Consider the following 24,385-nt stretch of genomic DNA (forward strand, 5'->3'; position numbering starts at 1 on the left):
GGACAGCAAGAAGCTATACTTACAAGGTTATTGGGACAGAAGATACTCACTTTTTTAGGGCTTCCCTCTAAGTGATCATTTTAAAAGGTGCCCAGGAAAAGCAAAGTGGGGATTTATGACAGACATCTGAAACTCAAGTCCCTATCTAAATGTCTAGATTCTGGGTGTGGTAAGGTTATCATATTTTAGAATGCTGAGGCAGCAACTCAGGAAAACAAAGTTGTTTTTTTCAAAAGTTGTTTTTCTCAACACACAATGAAATATACCCTGGCTCAGAGGAGGGTATATCTATCTGCTCTTTTGGAGGAGGAGACCAGAAGTTTATCAGCACCATCACACCTTCATGAAGCCACTGAAAATGCCAATCCCGCTCTTTTTTGTACCATCCTGTGCCCCACTGGACCCCCTAGAAGGTTCTGATATGGGACAGAGCATTATATTAAGTAAATTCACTACAAGGCCATGTTGACTCTATCTTATTTACCATCTCACATTATGCTTAGCTATGTTGTGCAATATAGATCATCAAAAGTTTGCAGTGAGCCCAAATGATATTCTAAATAATATAATACCAGCCAAAAGTAAAAAAAAAAAAAAAAAGCTGTAAATTAGAACAAAATAAATCCTCCCTTATTACTGCATTTCCAGGAAGAATTTACAGTCCCTAAGTGAAAACTTTTGTCTCTATAAATTAAAGCAGAAGTATCTAGATTTCATTCTTATCCATCTTTTTATTTTGCTCTTTAGCCAGACGGCTCTCATTCAGGTTCAAGGGTACAGAGTTACCTGCAGTAGCTGCTGGTTACACTTTTCTAGTACCTATGGGATTGAGATAATCCCACTCTCAATCTCTCAAGGATCCTGCTTTTTTCAGAATCTGAGAGGTAATTCGATCCATAAAATGATGAATACAGTAGTTTCACACTCAAAAAATGTAAGACACACAAGCATAACCTCAACCCCAAAAAGCTATTTCAACCAAATGATGAACATGGACTCAGATATGTTGTACAATCTATGTCTCTACAATTATAGTCAGAAAACATTAGAAAAGAAGCAAATATCGGAGAGCACCCTTGCTAGGATGCCTTCTTTGGGGGTGGGAAGGGGGAAACTGGCAGGAAGGGTGGAAGACATCTTTCAATACTGGAAAAAGGGGAAAGTTCTATTTTATCTTTTGGCAAGAATGTGGGTGCGCAAAAAACAGCTTCCCTTTTATTCCTGGCCTTTTCCCCCTCTTAACCCACTCACTAGACTTAACAATGCAGTGGATGCCAGCCAGTCTGTTGTCAAGAGTACACAACCTGTGAGTTTGGACTGAGTTGGGAGAAATCTCCCATCGGGTGGTCAGATGGGTCACCGTGTGTCACTGCGGTACATCTGGAAGAAGTGTGCACTGCCTCCAAGCTGGCTGGTCTTGAGAAATTTAGTATTTCCAGGGAGGACAGCCTGTCACTTAATCTTGATTGACACTTGATCCTTCCGAGTCATTCATTATGCAACTTTTTTTTTTTAATGCAACTTTTTAATTTCCTATTTCACCTTGGAGTCCTGCTTTTCTGGAACTTCAGTAGAGGTACAGACTTCACGCCTTCTTTTAAGGTGACATGTTTATCCCTGACTACCAGGACTGGCTCCATAACCTGTGGGCCAGGTGCAAATGACAATGATTTTAATCCAAAAATCGCTAGTAAGTTCAAGACACAGACAGCAGATAATTAAACCAAGCATGGGGCACTCGTAGCAACGTGCCCCATGAAACCCCACAGGGTCACTCACTTTTCCAGCCAACTCTGCTGATCACTATGGCTACTGCCACTCATTGTGCTATGGAATCTTTCAGGCTCTATAACTCACCTGGTAGGGAAAATTTTCCCCACATTTCGTTTCAATTTAGGATTATCCCTCATAGAATTTTGATCTAAAACTATGGTAGATATTTCTGAGGCTTTTAGGATTGCTGCCTCTGCCAAATGTTCCTCCTCAGAGCCTTACTTGCCTTCAGTTTCAGAGTTTTCTAAAACTTGATACTATTTGAATGGCAGAAGAAGTGTAGGTCTCATCACATGTTCTCTGGAGCTGTGGAGTAGGCTCCACAGCAATATTTTAAAATGTTATTGTAAGATTTCCAATCTTACAGAAAAGTAGGTACAGTAATATAGTGAACTCCCATGTTCCCATTACCCACCAGCAACAACGATCAACAGTCTACTGATTTTGTTTCTTTGATTCTACTGCTATTTTATTGCTGTTGGTTTCTTTTAAAGCAAATCCCAGACATAGATTCAATCAACCAATACGTACCTTAGTGTAGGGATTTTTTAAAAAAATACAATTGCATTATCATTTTTATTATTCCACCCATCCGCAATTAGCACTAATTTCTTAGTACCATTTACTATCAGGACTGCACAGTTTTAATCCAATTATCTCAAAATATCTTTCTTCATCTGATCTATTGAGTAAGAATCCAAATAACATCCACACATTGCATATGAGTTTATGCCTCCTAAGTCTTTTTGACTCTATAATATTTCTCTTTTTCTTTATCCCCTGATACAAGTTATTTATGGAGAAAATTATAATTTGTCCTATTGAATTGTCTATATTCTGAATTTGAATGAGTTGTATCCCTGTAACGTTGCTTAACATGTTCCTTAACCTCTATGTTTTGTCAGATGGGAATTAGACTACAGGATTTATTAAAAGCAGTCTCAGTTTTGTTTCAGGGGTCAGATTCAGCTGTATTTTAAACATTTGATGCCTTTTTTAACCACCTGTTCCCTTAAAGATGGAGCCTTCCTTGCTTTTCCTTTCTTCTGGCTTTTGTGCCTAACATTGTATTTCTAACATGCTCTTCTAGATTCCATCTCTTACAGTCCTCAATATCAAAAAGTTGGGAGTTGAATTAATCTGAACCTGCAAATCTAAAATTAGAATCTGCAAAAAGGATTCAGTTGTCAAATCATATCTTCCTCGGATGTTCTCTTCATTAATCAGTAGGGATTCAGTCTCAGAATAGACTATTAATGATCTATTCTCCTGCTCACACTTGGCCTAAAATATTTCTTTCTTTTTTGGCACAATGTGCTCATTTCATTCTCTAAAACATTTGACAAATTTTGTGTGTCCTCCCACTGTGATATAGTTGAAGATATAAATCATTCATTAATTATTTAATTAATTCAATTAAATACTATTACTTTGGTCAGGCACTCTTCTGAACAAAACAAACTAGGTTTTTGGTTGCTGAAAACTCACAATCTACAGAGGGGGAGAGGGGCAGACAATAGACAAATAAAAAATAACTTATGATAGTGGTAAGATATGTAAAGGCAATAAAACAGGATGACAAAAAAGTGAATGGAAGCAGGCTATACCTTATGTTGGGTGGTCAAGGAAGGCCTTTCTGAGGAAATTCCACTTAACCAGAGACTGGATGATACAATGAATGTGCCACATGAAGATCTGGGATGAGTGCTCTAGGCCGAGGGAAAGCATAGACAAGCTCCTAAAGAAGGAAGAAGCTTGGACAGTGGTGAGAAACGTAGAGTTATAGCATTAAGTGGCTTAGAAGCCACAGTATGGCATTTGGTCTTACCTTAATATAGAGGGAACATAGAAGGAGTTTACACAGGAGAACACAATTTGATCTGCATTTTTAAAAGACCACTCCAGTTTGAGCATTCCCTTTAGGAGTCACTCACCACTTCTGTTTTCCTAACAGTTTTTGCCAGAATCCTGAGGGCTCCTGAATCCCACAATGTCACATTTGGCTCCTTTGTGACCCTGCGCTGTACAGCAACAGGCATCCCTGTGCCCACCATCAGCTGGATTGAAAACGGAAATGCTGTGAGTGCCATCTGTACGGGGACTTGTCTGGGGAAGACTCAGTGGAGAGGAATTTCAGGATAGACCACATAAGTGTGAAGTTACCTTGATCTCTGTTACTGATCCCACCTGCACCTCCATTTTTCAAAGTCTTTCAGGATTTTCATCCTAGAAGTCATTGCCCTAAAAATTATACTCCATGGGTTTGCCTCTTTCCTTGTATCGTAGAGTAGAAAAATCAAAAAAAAAATTTATGCTTTTATATAAAAGTGAAGAGGTAAAATTCCTTCCCACACAGGTAAAATAATTTTCACAAAACTCATCAGCATAAAAATTAGTTCACTGGAACTAGAGGTACTTTGATGAAAAACAATCCAGAATTAGAACCCGTAACTGTCAGTTTAATATCCTTTAATTCATTTTTATACTGATAATAATAACATATATTAAGTGATACTGTGTACCAGGCTCTGTTCTAAGCACTTTACATATAAATGTTCATTTACTCATTCTACAAATATCTACTGAGAATCTCCCAGGTATCAGGCAATATTTTAGACATTATGGATACAAGAACAAATAAAACAAGTAAACTAAGTCAGTCAGAGAAAGACAAATACCCTATTATTTCACTCATATGTGGAATTTAAGAAACAAAACAGATGAACATAGGGAAAGGAAAGGAAAAATAAAATAAGATAAAAATTGAGAGGGAGGCATATCATAAGAGACAGTGAACTCTAGGAAACAAACTGAGGGTTGCTGGAGGGGAGATGGGGGCAGGAAGGGACAAGAGGGTGAAGGGTATTAAGGAGGGCACTAGATGTAACAATCACTGAGCATATATGCAACTGGTGAATCACTAAATTCTACCTCTGAAACTAATAAAATAAAAAAATAAAGTCATATTTTCAAAAAGAAAAACTAAAAAAAAAAAAAAAAAGTGAAGTTCCCTGCCTCAAAGAGCTTACATTATGACAGGGAAAGACAAACAAAATAAAACAAATAGCAGAATATTCTATGCAGACAGTGTCGAATACTATGGAGAAAAATAATGCAGGAAAATGAGACAGAATATGCAACCTTAGGAGAAAGATTCCATTTTCAATAGAGTGGTCAAGGAAGCCTCATTTAGATGAAGACATTTGAGCTAAGATGTGAAGACTGAGGATGAGACTATGTCAATAATCATGGGAAGAAAACTGGGGAGAGTCAGATAAACTTGCAGAAAGTATGTCAAAGGAGGGATCCCTGGGTGGCGCAGCGGTTTGGCGCCTGCCTTTGGCCCAGGGCGCGATCCTGGAGACCCGGGATCGAATCCCACGTCGGGCTCCCAGTGCATGGAGCCTGCTTCTCCCTCTGCCTATGTCTCTGCCTCTCTCTCTCTCTCTCTCTGTGACTATCATAAATAAATAAAAAATAAACAAATATATTAAAAAAAAGAAAGTATGTCAAAGGAATAGCAAGTAGTCAATGTGACTGGAGGTGAGTGAGCAAAGAGGAAAGAAATAAGGGGTGTAATTTAGGAATCATGGATCATATAAGCTCATGTAGGGCATTGAAAGAACTTTGGCTTTTGAGTGAGATGGGATGCCATTTTAGGTGTCTTTCTGTTACCTGTTTTCCTGCTGACTCTTGTTCATTGTGCTTTGTTTCCTTGTGTGCCTAGTTATCTTTGACTAAGTGCTGTTCACTATTTAGGGGGGAGGAAGCCAGGAATTAATTTGAAGTCTAGATAAAGGTACCTTTCTCCAGAAAGAATTTTTTGTTTATTTCTGCCAAGGACCGGAAGCAACTACTTATCTTGGACCATCTTAAACCTAATTCAAGGTTTGAGGCTTCTTGGTTATCCCAGATAATTATCCCAGCCTGCAATTCTACATCGGCTATTTCACTTGTAGTTATTATTGACACCTCCCTGATACTTGATTCTTTGAGACATTAGTTTCTTGTATCTCTTATTAGACTCCTAACCCTTATGAAACCCAGAGTTTTGATTTCTCTCTCCTCACTCCTCAAAGGAAACACATTTTTCTGGGTTGGAAAAATGTCTTAAGGAGAATGAAAGTTTCTAAGTTTGTTATATTTTTAAAAGTATCTTTCCAGAATTTTAATTTTTTTCAGTGTGAGAGCTGGTTTGATAACCCAGCTTACCAATATCGGAAATAAGAATCTATCATGAATTATCATAATTATATTTTATAGATTTTAATCACTTCATGTTTGGTTTGCATTCAGTCTCTAGTTTCTGATATTCTTTATGAGGTTAAAGATATTTATTTTAATCTTAATCTAACAAATGTTTTTAACATAAATATGTTGTAAACTCAATGAAATGCCTTGTCATTATTTTAACTTTGTGATGAACATGTCATTTTTCACTTTAAATTGGAAAGTTTTTTCATTCTTTAAACACATTGCTCTTTTTTTGTTTGTTTAATTGTGTGGTTTCAAATTTGCTGTAATTTCTTTAGGATTATTGCATATATTTTCAAAAATGGAAATAGCCTAGTTTTTAAGAACTCTCCTGCTCAGGTTTTGTTAACAATATTATGCCAGCCCTACAGAATCAATTGGTAAATTGATGTATTTTCTTTCGACACAGAATTTAAAGGGAAGAACTTGAGATGCAAATCTCTCTTAAACTCAGGGACATTTTCCTCTATTGTATCCTTAACAATTGTTTTTCTCTTCTCTACATTTTATCTCTGCAGAGCATAAGATTAGAAAGAATGTAGTTGTAATAGAAATTCATTAGACTTCTAGTAAATAAATTTATTTTAAACCCACAATCTTTCTAATCTTTATGCTCTGCATATTTTTGTGGAGAGATACATAATCTGTCAACTTTTTCTCAGGCTCTAGTGCTTAACATAAATGTCCCCCACAAACACCCATGAAAGAGGCTCTAGCCCATAGATAGATGCCTCAGCCTAGTGCTATATGCACTCCTAATAGTTCATAACGTTCTTCCACTACTCTACTCACTCTCTCAAAGTCTGCCCCTACTTACAGCCTTGTTATCTGAACTCTGGAATTTTCCATGACTTTATAGGGAGATGTATCCATTCTCCTCTCAGTGAAATTTAGGTTTCAGCGACTTGGATGATACTAATTTTTCTATGAAGCCAGTCACATCTCTTTGTATCTTCCAGAAATTGCTGAGTATTTCTGGCCCTTTGATTATGATACCCTTCTGCCCTTCTATAGATTTATTTTTCTTAATTTTAGGCTTGATTTATCTTTTGGGATTTGGGGGTAGAAAAAGGAGAGTTAAACATATGGGCTGAGATTATCTTTGTAAACCGGGTGCTGAGCAAGCATGACTTGCAAGCAATATGACCTCATTTAATATCTTCTTTTTTCTTCGAAGTTTCTTCAGCAGGGTAAGTTCTTTTCTCACCATAAAGTCCTGCCCCAAGCAGGTTCTGTGACTTTCCCAGTTGCTTTTAGGTGATTTTACATTACTAACACCATCCCAATTTAGTAATTCTAAGTACCTAACCCTAAGTAATGACCAAAGTTTCCAACTGCAATTCACAAATGGGAACTTTCTCTTTCTCCCTTTCTTTCCTTTCCTTTCCTTTCCTTTCCTTTCCTTTCCTTTCCTTTCAGATTTAAAAAAAACAAAACAAAACAAAAAAAAAAAACTCCCCACTCAACGTGGGGCTCAAACTCACTACCCTGAGATCAATTATTGCACACTCTACAGAGAGAGCCAGCCTCCCTTTCTTAAAACTACAGATTGCATGCCACCTGCCTTCCACAACAGTCCTGCGGTTGGCTTCTTCTCTCACACTCATTCACTCTTCCTCTACTTCCTAACTGCTATTTAAGACTCCTACAGGTTTAGGGTTGGAAGAAGGGAGGAGCAGTAATTGAAATGGAAAAGTTCTAATTTAACTGACACTGTTTTCGGCTGGTTTTCCACCACTGTTCCAGACAAGTATTTAAAATGACTCTTTCCATCATGGACACATTCATGATTCTTCAGAAATCAAGGCCTATTCAAGATGACCTTAGTGACTCCTTTTCCTCAGAGCAGCCATCTTCCTCTTAGCTTCCAATTTGTTAGTTGATGAGAAGTCTTTCTGTTGGGATCCCATCAATGTCTCAAAAATACCTTTGGGGAAGATTGAAAATAATTCCAAACCAGATCTTCTATAAAACCTGTATATCCACAGTGATCCAGATCACTGAGCAGAGCTGCCCCTCTTTGCTCCTTCCGTTGGAGCTGCTAGGCAGCCTGGCTCTGCCCTTCAGACTTTACAGGTGGGTATCAGATACATCTCTGCTGTGTCAACAAATTGCAAGTGTGTCAGAGTCCCCAAGACCACCTTCAAATTTGATGATTCACTAGAAGGATTCAGAGAACTCAGAAAAGCCATTATTCTTATGGTTATTGTTTATTACAGTGAAAGGACACAGACTAAACTCAGTAGTGGGCAATCAGTTGTTCTCTCCATGTGGAGTCCCATGGAGAGCTCCTAATTCTCCCAGCAATGATGTCAACATGTATGGTGTCTTGTAAGGAAGCTCAGCCAGCCATGGTGTCCAGAGTTTTTCCTGAGGGTCAGTTACAAAAGCATGGAGGTTTCACATGACTGACCTTAGTTAGCCTCTGACCTTTCCAAAGGTCAAACTGATACAGTATAGCCTAGAGTCCCTGCTGAACAAATAGAGCTATTCACCATAATTTTCACTGTAACACAAACTATCTGGCATGGCTCATGGTCTCAGATATACAAAGACCCTCTTATGAGGCAGGATTTTCCAAGGGATGAGAGGTTATCTCTTAGAAGCAAGTCAAAGGCCAGTCCTTTCTTTCAAATGTTCAGGGTCTGAGCATCTTGAGTCTACTTTAACGTTAACCCTTTACTACACGGCAGGGGACATATGCCAACCCTTCAGGTGGTCCTACTGAAGATCCTCTTTCATACCTTAAGGAGATGGGGTGCTTTTTGAACCAGTCCCTTGGGTGGAGTGAGGATGGTTCTCACTACAACTCAAACCTTGATGAATCATCTAAGGGATTCTCAATTATTTTCATTTTTCATGTCCTCCAGTATGGTCTCTCTCCAACTTTTTGGGATCTTGGTTTCAAGGTCCACATGTTGTCATATTACAATATATTAACATTTAAAAGCATTTTAAAGTCAAAGGAACGTTGTAAATGAGGAGAAAAAAAGAAACAGAAGGAAAGAAAGGAAGGAAGGGAAAGTGCAGTCTGAGACAAGACATGGGAAGGGAAGGAGGGCAAGGAGAGAAGTGTGTGGGAAACAAAGCACATCCCTGTGTGAAATTCTGGTGGATGTTGTTAACACCAGGAAAAAGATGCCAAATTCTAAGCCCACCTCAACTAATGAAGAGTGTTATTCTGCAATAGCAGCCACTTTAGGGCTTAAATTCATTTATTATTTTTGTTTTCACTATTATTTTTGCTAAAGGGGTCTTTTTCCTGATACATGCACAAAACTGTTTTCGCAAAAATTATGTTTAAAACTAATTTAGCTTGTCTAAATTGCCTACTATCCATCTCTTCAAAATATAGTCAGTAAGGAAAATAATGTCACTCTATGAGCTTGCTACTTGAGGTATGATAAATAAGAACAGGTGAAGGGTTAGCAGACATAAGCAAGAAATGACTCTCTTCAGCAAATATAATTGTAGGGAAGCTCACTCACCTCTCAGACACTGATTTTCTCATGTTTGTAATGACAGAAGTGCCAGGTGGCTGGAGAAAATGATCCCTAATATGACATCAGGGGTACGTTCTCCAATGCTGTTAAGTTACAATCAAGAAACTAGTAGTTCCTATTCTTCTCTAGCTCTCTAATTAAACTTCAAGTGTCATTTAAAATTCAAATCTTATTTGGCAGTTGGTTTTGTGGCTCTCCTGTGGAAGCTGCTGGTGTTGTCTTTGGCCTCTCAAGGTAGTGTAAAGTTATGTCCTAAGAAAGCAGGTGGACTGATGATAGGACTTTATTGATTTGACTTCCTCTGTGAAAACAGGAATAAAGAAAATGGAAAGACACATGCTTTTAAAAAAAATTCAATGTTTTCAGAGGCTCACATGAGTGTAGAACTGGAAGATGCAGGATTAGTCTCTGTTGGAGTTGAGAAGTAATAAAAAAAAGTCAGATAATTTGAATTAGTTTTGGTCTTATTGAGAGCCCAACTTAATCATTCAAGATGTGATTCGCAAAAAGCAGGAAGTAAAATAGACCCATTGCTTCAGATTCTAAAAGAGGAACTAATAGTGACTTTCAGGAAGAAAGCAAAAGTACATCTGTGGTTCTCATGGCCAGAGAGAGGGTTGCTCTTACAGCCAACTTTTGTTCATGGTGCTACTACCCACGTCCAAATAGAAACTGAGATGATCTTGCTTGTGCTGACACAAATTACAGGAAATGGAGGCAATCTCAGGCATTTAATAACCAAGCAGCAAACCAGAAAAGTCTATTGAGAACAGGGAAGGGCCCACAGCCCTGGTATTATTTTGGGTGGACTGAACAAACATGAATGCAGAGCTGGGAGCTAATTGGCACAGAATAAAACAGAGTTTGAACTGTAGCTCTTCACTAACTACAAATCAGTGAACTAATTTCACTAACACACTAGTCAGAATAATGGGAATTCTAAAGGATGTGGCGGCTCCTTTCCTCCCTGCCTCTATGAATCCATCAATAACCTGAAACCCTGAGCAGTTAGAAGAGAAAGGCTAGCCATGTGTCCCAAAGCAATCAAGAATTATTTTGTTTTCTTCCTACGGAAATGTCATTCATTTCTCATGAAAATTTGTAGTCTGAGATGAATTTCAGAATAAGTAGTAATATTCCTTTCGTTTCATAATATTGAAAGTAGTAGTTTCATGTGGATAGAACAGAGATTACTTTTCTAAAAGAAAATAAACTTGTATTTTGATGACCAGGTTTATGTCAAGTTACATTGATGATATCTCCATTATTTTGGCATTCAAATAAAAAATGTAGAATTACATGTCTCTCTTGTTTTTCCAATAAATACACTTCCTAAAATATTTTAAAAGTTGAATCACTTTAATTTGCTAAAAGAATTTCATAAAACAATGAAATTATCTGTGTCGGAGATTGTGCTTTTGAATTTTCTTAAAGGGAGGCTTTTATTTTATACACATTTTTTAAGAGGTAGTATTTTGGGTTCAAAGTATATGAACTTTGGAGTTATCTTATTAGCTGTGTAAATGAAAATAATTACATATATCAACTGGGATATATCATATGGAATATTGTAGCAGCCAGATTGAAAGAGGTCACTATGGTGATGTTGATCAGAAACAATATGGAAAATTTTCTCAGTCTGTTATCCCTTTTTTAGGATGTGTAGACAGACATTATTATATCTCCCTAAACATGGACCCTTCTGGGCCATACCCTACAGCTCCATGAGGTATTCTCAGCAAGCTGGAACTACATGTAAGACCAAGCCATCGAAGCCAGAATACCTTTCAGAGGTCTTCCTGCACCAAGGTCAAGTCATGAAGTTACGACATTATCCATAACTTCGAGGAAATTCTCTCAAACCAGCATCATTAATGTATTGATGATATATAAAAATATTCCACAGGTCAATACTAGTTTGCTGCTTTCAAAAAGCTTTGCCACACATTATCTCAAGTGTAAACATATTTGCATATGCATATTTATGATCAAGTTTCCTATTTGCCTCTTCATGAGGTCACTGTCTCAGAAAGAGAACCCCACATACAGAGCAGAGACCTGTTTATCCATCTCCTTCAGGTCAGTATGTCTGAGTGACTTGGAGAAAATCACATGTTTACTGTAAATACCAGCTATCGTCATCTCAATTAAGTACTCAGTTTTGCCTCAGCACACCTTGCTCAAAACTCAGTAATAATTGGAAACTTAGGGACAAAAAAGAGATCAGAATGGAGGGCAAAGGGTTGTTTTTATTTTGAGGCCATCAAAAAATACTTAACGGTTGGTCAGGATGATCCATGAAGAAAGAAAAACAAATTCAAACTATGACTAACAAGGCTTGCTGTGCATGAGTCACAAACTGAATCAGGCAAAGCCTCTGGAAACAGGAGGAAAAGCCTTTAGGAGCCACATCATAACCGAGCAATGAGCCTTGTAACCTGTTGGTCTCCTTGCTGAACTATTTCCATACCTGGCTGAAGTCCAGGAGAAGAGAGGCCAGCCAGTTTAAAACTCATCCTCTTTCCCACCAAGAATGTTCTCAGGGACCTTGAGGAGGAGTTTAAGGAATGACTTTCTTAGGTGTGAACATGAAAATAGTGCTAGTTCAGTCAACTCTGGGGGATGACTCGTTCCCAACTTGTCTCCAAGGCCTGTGCGCTGACCTCCTTTCTGAAGGGGGGATTAACCTCGTGAAGGAGCGGGGGCGGGGGGGAAGTAATTGTTCTGTAGATTTCACTTCTACAAACTGGGAAGGGGTTATATTTATAAATGAAATACCCCAATAGCATAAAGCGTGTTGATTGAGCACAGACGTTTGAGGCCTGTAGCCTTTTTCTCCATTGTTGCTCTGTTGCTAAAATTCAGAGAGCAAAATTGTATTTCAAGTTACTCCATCTTCTCTATCTAACTTGGAGATTCAAACCCATAAGACGTTGTGCTTCCGCTAAATATGATAATGATGCATCCTATCTTAATTCCTGAGTCTGTCTCTTAAAGATATTTTTTTCTCTGCCTTGTCAATTTCTCACAAAGTTCTAGCTATTTATCCGGGGAATCTGCCATAAGACTTGATCTGACTTAAATTGATGCTCACCTGGAATTTTTATCATAAGGATTGAATCCAGTAGTACAGAGAAGGAATACAAAGACAAAGAAGCTAATTGGACCAACTTCCCTGCTTAATAACTACAGAGAGAGCTTGGATCCAAAGCCAGCCAGCCACCTGGCAGCAAAAAAAGGAAGCTGGTTTCCCCTCCCCCTTGTTAGTCTAACTGTTGAAACAGGCAAAATAGCAAAATAACTGGTTCTAATTTTCTTATTTCCAGCCCTGTTCCCTACCATGGGACAAAGAGAGAGAGCTTTCAAGGCCACTCCTCCGAGATGAGGCCAAGGTGAATCATGGCCTGATTCCTTGGTTGTCTTTCCATTCAAATTTCCCTCAGAGACAGAACATAAAGACTCCTAACTAAACTGGCATCTTCCCCTCATACAAACAGTGATGATTAAAGAATAATTATCATAACAAGGGTACAGATTCTAACTCTGCAACCTCATAGAAAGTGCTGGGCAACTGTCTTTCTCACAGAGCTGAAAAGGTGATGACTAATGAGCACTTACATATATTAACCCGCCAGTTGGGGACCAATACTGCATTGATATCCTGGCGCTTCAAAGACATTTGCTTTTCTGATTTAAATAGTATGGCATGGTGTATGTCATGCCTCGGAAACAGAATTGGTTTTTATAACCTTTTCATAACCATCTATCTATCTGGTGTGCATTTGTGGGGAACTGAATAGGAGTTAACAATTATGTAATGCTCACAAGTCTGTGGGTCGACAGGGTGGTTTTGCTGATCTGGGCCATGATTTCATGATCTTGGCTGATCTAGTTCCTAAGACTGGCACATTGACTGGGGGCTAGTTGATCTAGAATGGCCTCGCTTGTATATCTAGTGGTTGTTCTTGGCTCTCAGCTGGGGCAGTGCAGAAAACTGGGCCATGTGTGCCTCCTCCTCTAGCAGGCTAGCTCTGGGTTGGTCATAGGAGGTCATGGGTTCCAAGAGCAACAAGAAAGTAAGCCACAATGTGCAAGAATTTTACGAGTCTGTTTCTGATTTTCTCCTACAAGTACAAGGCCAAGTTTAGATTCAAAGCACAGAGAGAGATGCTACCTCTTGGGGGAAGAGCTACAAAGCTACGTTACAAGGTCACAGGCATAGAGAAAGAAAAGGTTTTGGCTATTTTTGCGATCTACCACATGTCTTTTGATCATAATTTTGATGCTGTCTCTTCCAAGTCAACTGATGCAGTATATCAGGAAGTCCTTGACCTAATTTTATCTGTTTTTTTTTACCCTCTACTCCATCAGGTTTCTTCTGGGTCCATTCAAGAAAGTGTGAAAGATCGAGTGATTGACTCAAGACTGCAGCTGTTCATTACTAAGCCAGGACTCTTCACATGCATAGCTACTAATAAGCATGGAGAGAAATTCAGCACCGCAAAGGCTGCAGCCACCATCAGCATAGCAGGTAGGATGGATTTTCGTAATCATATTGCTCCAAGAGGAGAGAGTTGGCACTATTCCGTATCTCATTTGGGGCAAAATCTTTTTTCTTTTATTTCTTACTTCAGTCCCCTCTGGGCAATTTCTTTCTCCTTGGAGGGCACTCCAGAGGTTGATCTAGATAATTGATCTTGAGTGATTTATTGCCTCAGAAATGAAATCCTCCGATAACTGTCCACATGATGGGTAACAAGCGTCCAGGAGTTCATTTCTCTTCCATCTCATTTCTTTTCTTTCCCTCCCTTTCTTCTTCTTTATTACCTTCCTCCTGCCTTTCTTCCTTTTTTTCTGTTTTGCCTTTTCTTTTCTTTCCTTCCTCTCTCTTTCTTTCCTCTTCATCTCTCTCTCTCTCTCTTTTTTTTTTTTTCTTTTGTGGGGCTAATCACACTTTTCAGGGCTCTCAAAGAGTAACTTGGCAGATCCTTCACACGGTTGTGCCAATTTCTGCATGGCTATTTCTTGAGGGCATTTTTACTTATGAGTATTTGATCTACTTTGTGGTCTTTCCCTTTCCTGTTTCATGAAAGTGATAGCAGGACTTACAGGTGTTTTCAAGGAAAAGAGCTGACATACAGATTTCTAGGATATTTTGTTGAGTTATAAAGGTTTATTTTTAAAATGTAAATGCCCCAAAGGCTCCTGAGAACATTTGTGGAATTCCTAAAGATGGAAATAATCCCTGTATCAGGAAATGCCAGGCATGTTATACTCCTAATGTGTCTACTTCCCAAGGGTCAGCAGAGATGCTTGGCCTCACATGTAAGGCAAGCACTGCTAGAACCTGTGCTCAAAGCCAGCTCTCCAGATCCTGCTATTTCTTATTACCATGGCACTTCTTTGATCTTCCATGATGGGGAAATTCCTGGTAATGTTTGTGATTTTAATATGACATGAATAGAGACCACAGAGAGATATACAGGGAGCGCTGGACAAGGCTGGCCTTCTAAAGCATGCCTAGGAAGGAAGGAGAAAATTCTAAAACCAAGGATTCCTTCTGCCTTCCTCTCCAGAGTAAAATCTGCTTATAGCACCTTGAGCTAGAATATCAATTATTCTAGAATTTCCACTGATGGGAAATCATTTCTCCTAGAGAATGATGAGAATTCTAAAAATGAATTTGACTCAATTTAACAAACAATAATAAAACAATTATTGCTTATACAGTATCTTGTTGTTTGTAAAATATTCTTATTTATTAAGCATTTATTAAACACTAGATTCAGGCCATCATTATGTAGACTAAAGGATGCAAACTTAAGTAACAAATGGGATAATTAACAATGGAGTCCCTGCCTTTTGGGGACTCTCAATCTAGCAAGGAAGTCAGCCAGCCATATATATTACGATGCAGACTAGGTTCTACTGCAGAAGCACAGACAAAGAAAACAGCAAATTGGTTGGCAAAGCTTAGAGCATGATGGAGACTGGGAGCAAGATAGAGAATGGGAAGAAAGGCTTGAAATGTGGGCTCTCGGGATCCCTGGGTGGCGCAGTGGTTTGGCACCTGCCTTTGGCCCAGGGTGCAATCCTGGAGACCCGGGATCAAATCCCACGTCAGGCTCCTGGTGCATGGAGCCTGCTTCTCCCTCTGCCTATGTCTCTGCCTTTCTCTCTCTGTGACTATCATAAATAAATTAATTAATTAATTAATTAATTAATTAAAAAAAAAAAAAAGAAATGTGGGCTCTGGCCAGGTTATGAATAGCCTGAATAGGTTGATGTATTCTTCAATTACTGGGAAGTCATCTAATTATTTTAGAGGAGATTAGTAATATCAGAGATACCATTGCCAAATTAACAGATGTTGGGTGTAAAATATTGGGAGATATGGCACACAGTCAGGAGGCTATTCAAAGAATCTAGAAAAGTAATGAAGGTCTGAAAGACAACTGCAATAATTGGTACAGAGAGAAGAGGAGAGATACAGAAGACCTATTAGGATAAAAAATGATAGGATTTGAGGGGTGCCTAGGTGGCTCTGTCAGTTAAATAACCAACTCTTGATTTTAGCTCAGGTCACGATCTCAGTGTTGTAAGATTGAGCCCCGTGGGATCTCAGGGTTGTGGGATTCTCTCTTTCTCTCTCCTCCCTCTGCCCCTTCCCCCTCTTCTCTCTCCCCTAAAAACAAACAAACAAACAAACCCAAGAGGATTTGAATGTGCTAGAATGTAGCAGTGTAGTAGAACGAGTTAATAGTGTAGTAGATGTAAGAGCTTAAGAAAGGTGTCTAGGACAAATAGTAATTTATAAAACAAAACAAAATAAAAATATAAGAACATGAGGAGGTCCAGGAGATTAAAAAAATAATTAAAATTATAATGCCTTTGAATAACCTGGAATTAGTCTCAATATCTTATGTTTTATTTGATATTTGATCAAGAACCAACATTAAGTAAATAAATAAATAAATAGCAATTTACAGTACCTATCCTCTATCCATCCATTTATATCATGTGCATGTGTGGAGGCGGGGGAGGGAGGGAGAGAGAGAGAGAAAGAGAGAAATATTTACATATGAATACTCAAATCCAAGAAAATAAACTGATTTAATCTACTTTAACCTATGCCTTTTCAGGGTGAAAGAGAAAAATTAGTGTTGCTAATCTTAAGAGCATTTCATTTGAGGTAATTAATTCAGTCATTCACATATTAATTCTCTGCTGGGGCTCTTCCTAGATGGCGGGGGGAAAAGGGACTTGGAACCAGGCAGTAGTGCCCCTCTGGAACAAACCTCTACCCCATTCTCTAGTGAAGTCTATAGCTGGAGATCTTGGGATCTCATCTCTTGGCTTTGTTAGGATGTAGAAGACCCTCTCCCCTCTGGCTGGCTCAGCACCATTGAAGCTCCTCCTGTAACAGCACAGTCCTCTCCATCTTTGTCACATCCTTCATCAAGCCCCTCTCTAGAGTCTACTTTCCAACCTTTGCAACTAGGTCACCCTGTCTCTCCCTATGAAGGCAGGCCTGTTGAGTTCTAATTCAGCTCCTTCTTTATCCCTGTGGGGCCTAAAGTAACTTCTGGATCACTTGCATGTTATACAAAATCCAAGAGAGATTTAGACCTATTGACCCAGTTCCATTGTCTACCCAACCATGTCATGCTACCATTTTTACACTAATGTGGCCATTTTATATCAGAGTAAGGGATGCCTAATAAGGTTCCTTGCTTCTAGAGTTCCAAATAAGAAGTAGAGAAAAGTCCCCCTGCTTTGGCTTTTTCCTTTATTTATATCTCTCTTCGAGGATTTTGGTCTACAGCAAGGACTCTATAAAATGTATATCTGAATTCTTAATTCCTCTACCTTCCTCCTTTCCATAACACACCAAGCTGGAGACAATCCCTTTAGCACAGCAACTTTCAGGGTCTACCATCTTAAGTACAAAGATGAGTATGAAGGCAGTACTATGGAAATAAGTAAGGAGAACTAATATAATGGGTATATCTTCATCACACCAAGGCAGACTCATTGCACAGACATGATCTTTAAGATGCTAAAATGACTACAAAGCATGATTACCGCCATATTGTATACAGCAACTTCACCCCTTCATCCCTGACCTGGCTGATCCAACTCTATTAACAAATGGAATATACCTGATGAGAGCCTGATCCGACTGCATTAATAAATGGAATATACCAACAGAGAAGGCTAAAATACTAAAACACTAATGGTGTCTTCTGGTGGTAGAAAGAACCTTCAGTTGTGGCAAGCAGCATAGAAGATAAATGGAGAAATGGTCTTGGGCATCAATGCTGAGAGAAGACCAGAGTGAGGACGGAGGTAATCAGCAATGGTAGCCTGCGGGAGAACAGCAGTAGCATTTGTATGGGGAAAAAGATGGTAGAAGCAATGCATGGACTGGTATATAGCGGCAGAGGACTTGAAATCTCTTGCAGCAGCAGAGTTGAATGCAGATGAGGAGCAGTGACCTCAGTAAGTGTAATGGTCATGTTGACTGGAACCAGCAATGACTTGACTTTAGCCAATGGGCCTGGCAGTGCACGTTTAGCAAGTGTTAGGTGCTGTATGTTAACCAATAAGTGTGAATCCTTCTGCACAGGGAAAAAAAATGTTACTAAGATGAGTAAAGAGAGACTCCCTTAAGGAGCTAATTCATAAAAAGCTACAGTATCCTTTTGTTCATCCCCTGATCTGCTTTTCCTGTTGTATCTCATGGACTATGAGGCCTGAAGCTCCTCTACTTTTCCTAAAATTTCCCCAGGCAGATCTAATGAGAGTGTCTCATGAGTGCAGTGGAATAAGACCTCTGAACCCCATAAGACATCTGCCATTTTCTCTTCCTCTCCTTGACCCCATTCTTTTCCATTAAATCTACTAGATGCCTCAAAATGTTCGCAGTGTTATCAATGAGGAAACTGCCTCCCAATCCTGAGGTGCTCCCTTAGGTAATATTCCAGGAAAGTGAAGCCACATTGGTGAAAATAAGATCCATGGAGCCACTTAATTCAGAATCATTTTAAAGAACCATGGTCTTATGCTCCCCAGACCTCCCAGAGCTTGAATGTGGCATCCGCTTTCTCCAGTCCTGCTTTCAGCCCCTTTCTCCTTTGGCCTCTGATGGCCTCAGAGGTCCAGAGTTTTGAGTCAGGCGTGGTGACTCCTCTTGACATTCTGGCAATGCTTCCTTACCCCAAACTCTCCTTTCTCTCATTTCAGCCATTCCCATCCTCCCCTAGTGTTCTGTAGTCAACAGCCTCCTTTGTCACATTCTCTGTTTCCCTTTGAAGCTTTTCCTCCATCGGTTTATTTACTCATCCCAGCAGGAAAACTGGAAATGGAAAAATCTGGTCTAGTGTTTAGGATTATCTCTAATGATATTTCTAGTGTTTGAAGGAATATAAAAAATAAAGATCAGTCTTCATTTTCCCACAACTCTTCCATGTGTATGCCCCAATCCTTATGCATTGTTTGAGAAATGTGATATACTTCTTTCTGACTCATTTACATTTGCTGTTAGTCATCAAAAGGAGTCAGGAAAATTTTGGAACCTCTCCCTATGAACCAGGAAGTTGCATTTCCTTCCAGCCACAACCTTGAAAGGCTCAAGTTGCAATTTAAAATCACCAGGATGCTGGGTATTTGGCCAGGTGCCTTCTCTTTGTCATTAGAACCCTCGGCTCTGTGACAGAGACCAACAAGACAGCCCACGATCCCTATACTGAGCACAACTCTGAAAGAGCCAGATGCCACCAAATAGGCACTGATACTAAATCTACCAAACATTTAAAGAATTATACCAATTCTTCTCAAACTCTTCCAAAAACTGAACAGGGGGGAACATTCCCAAACTCATTTTATGAGGCCAGCATTACTCTGATATCAAAGCCAGATAAAGACATGACAAGAAAAGAAAACCACTTTCCCTGATGAACACTGATGCAAAAATTCTCAACAAAATTTTAGCAAGTCAAATTCAACATCATATAAAAGAGGACTTATCATGATCAAGTGGGATTGATCCCTGGGATGCAAGGATGGTTCAACATACACAGATAAATGTGATACACCACATTAACAGAATGAAAGATAAAAATCACATGATCACCTCAATAGATGCAGAAAAGCATTTGAAAAAATGCAATATCCTTTCACGATAAAAATGCTCAACAAACTGGGTTTAGAAGGAACATTCCTCAACACAATAAAAGCTATATATGACCAACCCACAGCCAACATTATACTCAATGGTGATCTTCCTCTAAGATCAGGAACAAGAAAAGGATGCCTACTCTCACTACTCCTATTTTTTTTTTGAAGGTTTCAAATGTACTTTATTTCTTAAATCATGCCATATTTTAGTGGGTGGGTGCACAGTGCTTTCACTTGGCATCAATTATGAGTTGGTTTTGAAACAATTCATTATTACACCAGCTGGGATTACTGATCCCTCCATTCCTTTGGGGTGACTCTGCCAACAGGGGGCCAACAGAGTGCCTACTCTCACTACTCCTATTCAACTTGGTACTAGAAGTCCTAGCCAGAGCAATTAGGCAATAAAAAGAAATAAAAGCCATCCAAATTGAAAAGGAAGAAGTAAAATTGTCTGTTTGCAGATGATATGATCTTTATATAGGAAAATCCTAAAGACTCTACCAAAAAAAACATTAGAATGAATCAACAAAACCAGTAAAGTTGCAGCATACAAAATCAACATACAGAAATCAGTTGTATTTTTATACACTAACAACAAAACATTGGAAAAAGAAATAAAGAAAACCATTCCACTTACAATAGCATCAAAAATAATAAGATACTTAGGAATAAGTTTCACTGTGAAGGTAAAAGATCTGTATGCTGAAAACAAAAAGATTTTGATGAAAGAAATTGAAGACACAAATAAATGAAAAGATACCATGTTTCATGGATCACAAGAATTAATATTGCTAAAATTCCCGTATCACTCAAAGCAAGCTACGGATTCAATGCAATACCTATTAATATTTCCATGGCATTTTTCATAGAAATAGAGCAAACCATCTTAAAATGTGTATGGGACCACAAAAATTGTGAACAACCAAAGCAATCCTGAGAATGAAGAATAAAGCTAGAGACATCACACTTCCTGATTTCAAACTATATTATAAAACTATAAGTAAGAATCAAAATAGTATGGAATTGGCATGAAAACAGATTCATACACCAATGAAACTGGATCGAGTCCCTCATGAGGCTCCCCGTGGGCAGCCTGCTTCTTCCTCTGCCTGTGTCTCTACCTCTCTGTGTCTCTCATGAATAAATAAATAAAATATTAAAAAAAGAAACCATCAACAAAATGGAAAGGTTTCCTATGAAATGGGGGAAAGATAGTCTCAAATCACATATCTGAGAAGGAGTTAATATCCAAAATATATAAAGAGCTCATACAACTCAACAGCAAAAAAGCAACCTAGTGTTTTCAGAAAAACATACAGAGAATCTGAGCAGACATTTTTCCAAAGAAGACATAAACAGATGGCCAGCAGGTACATGAAAAGATGCTCAACATCACTAATTATCAGGCAAATCAAAACCACAATGAGATACTACCTTACACATGTTTGAATGACTATCAAAAAAAAAAAAAAGATGAGTTAAGTGTGATGCAGAGAAAATAAGATCCTTGTGCACTGTGGTGGGGATGTAAATTGGTTCAGCCACTATGGAAAACAGTATGGAAGTTTCTCAAGAAATTAAAAAAAAAAAAAAAAGAAATTAAAAACAGAGGTACTATATGATCCAGCAATTCCACTTCTGGATATTTAGCCAAAGGAAATGAAAACAGGATATTGAAGAAGTATCTACATCATCATGTTTGTTGCAGCATTATTCACAATTTGTCAAAACAGCAGATAAGTTATAAGATATGGAAACAACCTAACTTTCTGTCGATAAACAAAAGGATAAATATGTGATATATGTATTTATAAAATATCTCAACGTATATCTCATAGTGCCTCATGTATACATACAATGTGATATCATTCAACCATGATGAAGAAGGAAATCTGGCCATTTGTAAAATGGATGAAACTTGAGGGCATTATAGTATGTGAGAGAAGTCAGAGAAAGACAGAGATGTAGGTTATCACTTCTACGTGGTATCTGAAAAGTCTTACTCATAGAAAGAGTACAGTGGTCGTTACCCCGAGCTGGGTGGTAGGGGAAATGAAGAGATGTTGGTCAAAGGGTAAGAACTTCCAGTTATATGATGAATAAGTTCCGGGAATCTTTGCACATATGATAATTATACTGTACTATACTTGAAAGTTGCCATGAGAATAGATCTTAAATGTTCTCACCACAAAAAAGAAATGGTAATTATGTGACATGATGGAGGTGTTAGCTAATGGTAAGGTGGTAATTATTTTGCATTATATAAGTGTATACCTTAAACTTACACAACGTTATAATTAGATCTGAGTAAAACTGGCCAAAAAAAAAAAAAACAACAAAAAACAACAACAACAAAAAAAACAGACAAAGGGATTCAGTAGAGGAAAAGTTTGTATTTCCTATTCTTGGTGGCATTAATAGTCCTTCCTGGAAGGCTGAGGTTCAGAGACCCGTCTATCCTTACCCAGTCTTACCAGTACAGGAATGAGCTGTGTTCCCATCCTTCTTCTAACGTAAGCCACTCCTCACTCTACCAACACCCCCACCACCTGCAATACTCCTTCTTCAGACTGACCTCAGGATCTGGGGCTTCCGGTCGCTAAATTCAAAACTCAAATGAATATATGTAGCATAACCAAAATTGGGCGTAGGGAGAAATCTGATGTGATAGCATGGGAGTTCCCCACCCCTCCAATGGACCACGTATTTATATTACACGTATTTAAGTGCTGACATTTCACACTTTATCAAAAAAAAAAAAGAGAGAGAGAGAGAGAAGTTTGAATTCTATTTTCACAATCGATATAGCTGATTGAATGTACTACCCTGTTTCATGGCCCCTCTCATGTCTGATAGTCACACTCCTTCCAGTGTCTTTCCAGTGTTCTTCCCAATTATGAGACACAGGGGGTGAGGTGGGGGGGCTGGATCAGAAGCACACGACCACCTTTGCCACTCAGTGCTTCAGCCAGGAGATGTAGCGTGCTCTTACCAACAAACCAGACACCGTCCCCTGGTGTTTCATGGCGGCTTTATCTAGTTTCAAATTGATTAAAGGTATTTGTTTTTGTTTTAAATGAAAGGGAAAAGAATAAATGAGTAACAGCCAGTAGCCACACTAAATTGCTACCAGCTGTTCTGCAGTTAGGCAGAAGAGGCAAGCATTCTTTTCACAATCAGGCAGCTTTCTCACATTAAAGTTACTGTGTGTTTTAGAAGACAGCCAAGGTTTTACTGACTTTTCCAGATACTTTTAAGGACACTACACGTATTGATGACTGCTGGAAATTTCTGGAATCTTAAAAAATCTTGAGATCAAAGCACTTGCTTATAATGGCAACATTCTTGGACCTTCCCCTGCTCCCCACCCTCCCTCCAAAAGGAAATGCGACTGGAGGAATTTCTGTAAGAAACACATGGAAGCCCTCTGATTCTCTTACTATTCTTGACACATCCAAGCACCCTTAAATTAGTTTCCTTTTTCTTTCCTTCCTCATCCTTGAAATAGAAGCCTATCTAAGCTTATTATCTCCTCCCAAATACTGTGGCTGGGTTCTCTTTGGCATTGGCAAGATCTTCAGGGCCTTGGGTCCTCCTTTCACAGCTTAAATTGAGGGCTCTTTCATATGCATAACCTTGGCCTCCCGGTATTTCAGCAGGGTTCTCTGCTCAGCTGCTATTAGAACCTGCCTTTGCCCCTCCAAATTACCATTTTCTCTAGAAGAATTTCCTGATGTCTCCTTTTCCTTTTTCTAAAGATCTTATTTATTCATTCATGAGACAGAGAGAGAGGCAGAGACATAGGCAGAAGCAGACTTCCTATGGGGAGCCCGATGTGGAACTCCAGCCCAGGACCCCAAGATCATGACCTGAGCCAAAGGCAGATGTTCAACCACCGAGCCACCCAGGTGCCCCCTGATGTCTCCTTTACTATCTGTACGGTGGTAGAACTGTCTTGTGGCTTGGGTCCTGTAGGTGCTTTATAGAGGTTGGTTTCTCATCTTTAGGCTTGTTTTTGTAATACTGAGTCCCTTGGTGGCTAATGGAGGGGAATTTGGAGTGATGACTCTGCCTGGGCTGATGATGCCACGGTGGTGGACCCAGAGTGAAAAGAATATAGCTCCTGGGACTCTCAGTTTTCTCTTAATTTCCTCCAAATCTGCCTGTTAATGCAGTGTCTGGCCTAATTGAAGAGAACTTTCCAGAAACTTAGTGCTATCAAAGCTATCTCTTGCAAATCTTAAGATCAAAATATACTAACTTTTGTTTCTTTTCCCCCTTTTCATGTGATTTCCTGTGGGAACTTCCTTTCCTGTTAATAGAATGGAGGTAAGATATATCACTGCCACATCGAGGTTTTGTTGTGTTTTTTGTTTGACCTGCTATTATTGCTATTTGCTAAGTACTGTAAAAATTTCAGAATCCTTCTAATTTCTAATCCTTTTAATACTCTTATGAGATGATAATGAAAATGAAGATAGGTAACAACTATTATATATTTAGTGTTTATCAGACACCGTGCTAAGAGCTTTACATGCATTATTTAGATTTATCCTCAGGACATCCCTATGAAACAGATACTACTATTATCCTGATTGTACAGAAAAGAAACTAAGAGAATTTCTTTGAGCTGGAGAGTTCCAGTGACTTGCACAAACATTAAGTGATAGACT

General features: G+C 38.8%; 1 protein-coding gene across 1 annotated transcript in view; it reads left to right on the forward strand.

The window, feature by feature from the left end:
* MUSK (muscle associated receptor tyrosine kinase) overlaps nt 1-24,385 on the forward strand; it is a 105,484-nt gene that overhangs the window by 43,704 nt on the left and 37,395 nt on the right. The window contains exons 6-8 of the mRNA XM_049115950.1: nt 3,728-3,852; nt 13,902-14,061; nt 24,035-24,041. Coding sequence (XP_048971907.1) covers nt 3,728-3,852; nt 13,902-14,061; nt 24,035-24,041 — 292 coding nt within the window. The remainder of the gene's footprint in view (nt 1-3,727; nt 3,853-13,901; nt 14,062-24,034; nt 24,042-24,385) is intronic.

This window comes from Canis lupus, chromosome 11 (genome assembly GCF_003254725.2).
Source record: "Canis lupus dingo isolate Sandy chromosome 11, ASM325472v2, whole genome shotgun sequence".
Taxonomy (NCBI): Eukaryota; Metazoa; Chordata; class Mammalia; order Carnivora; family Canidae; genus Canis; species Canis lupus.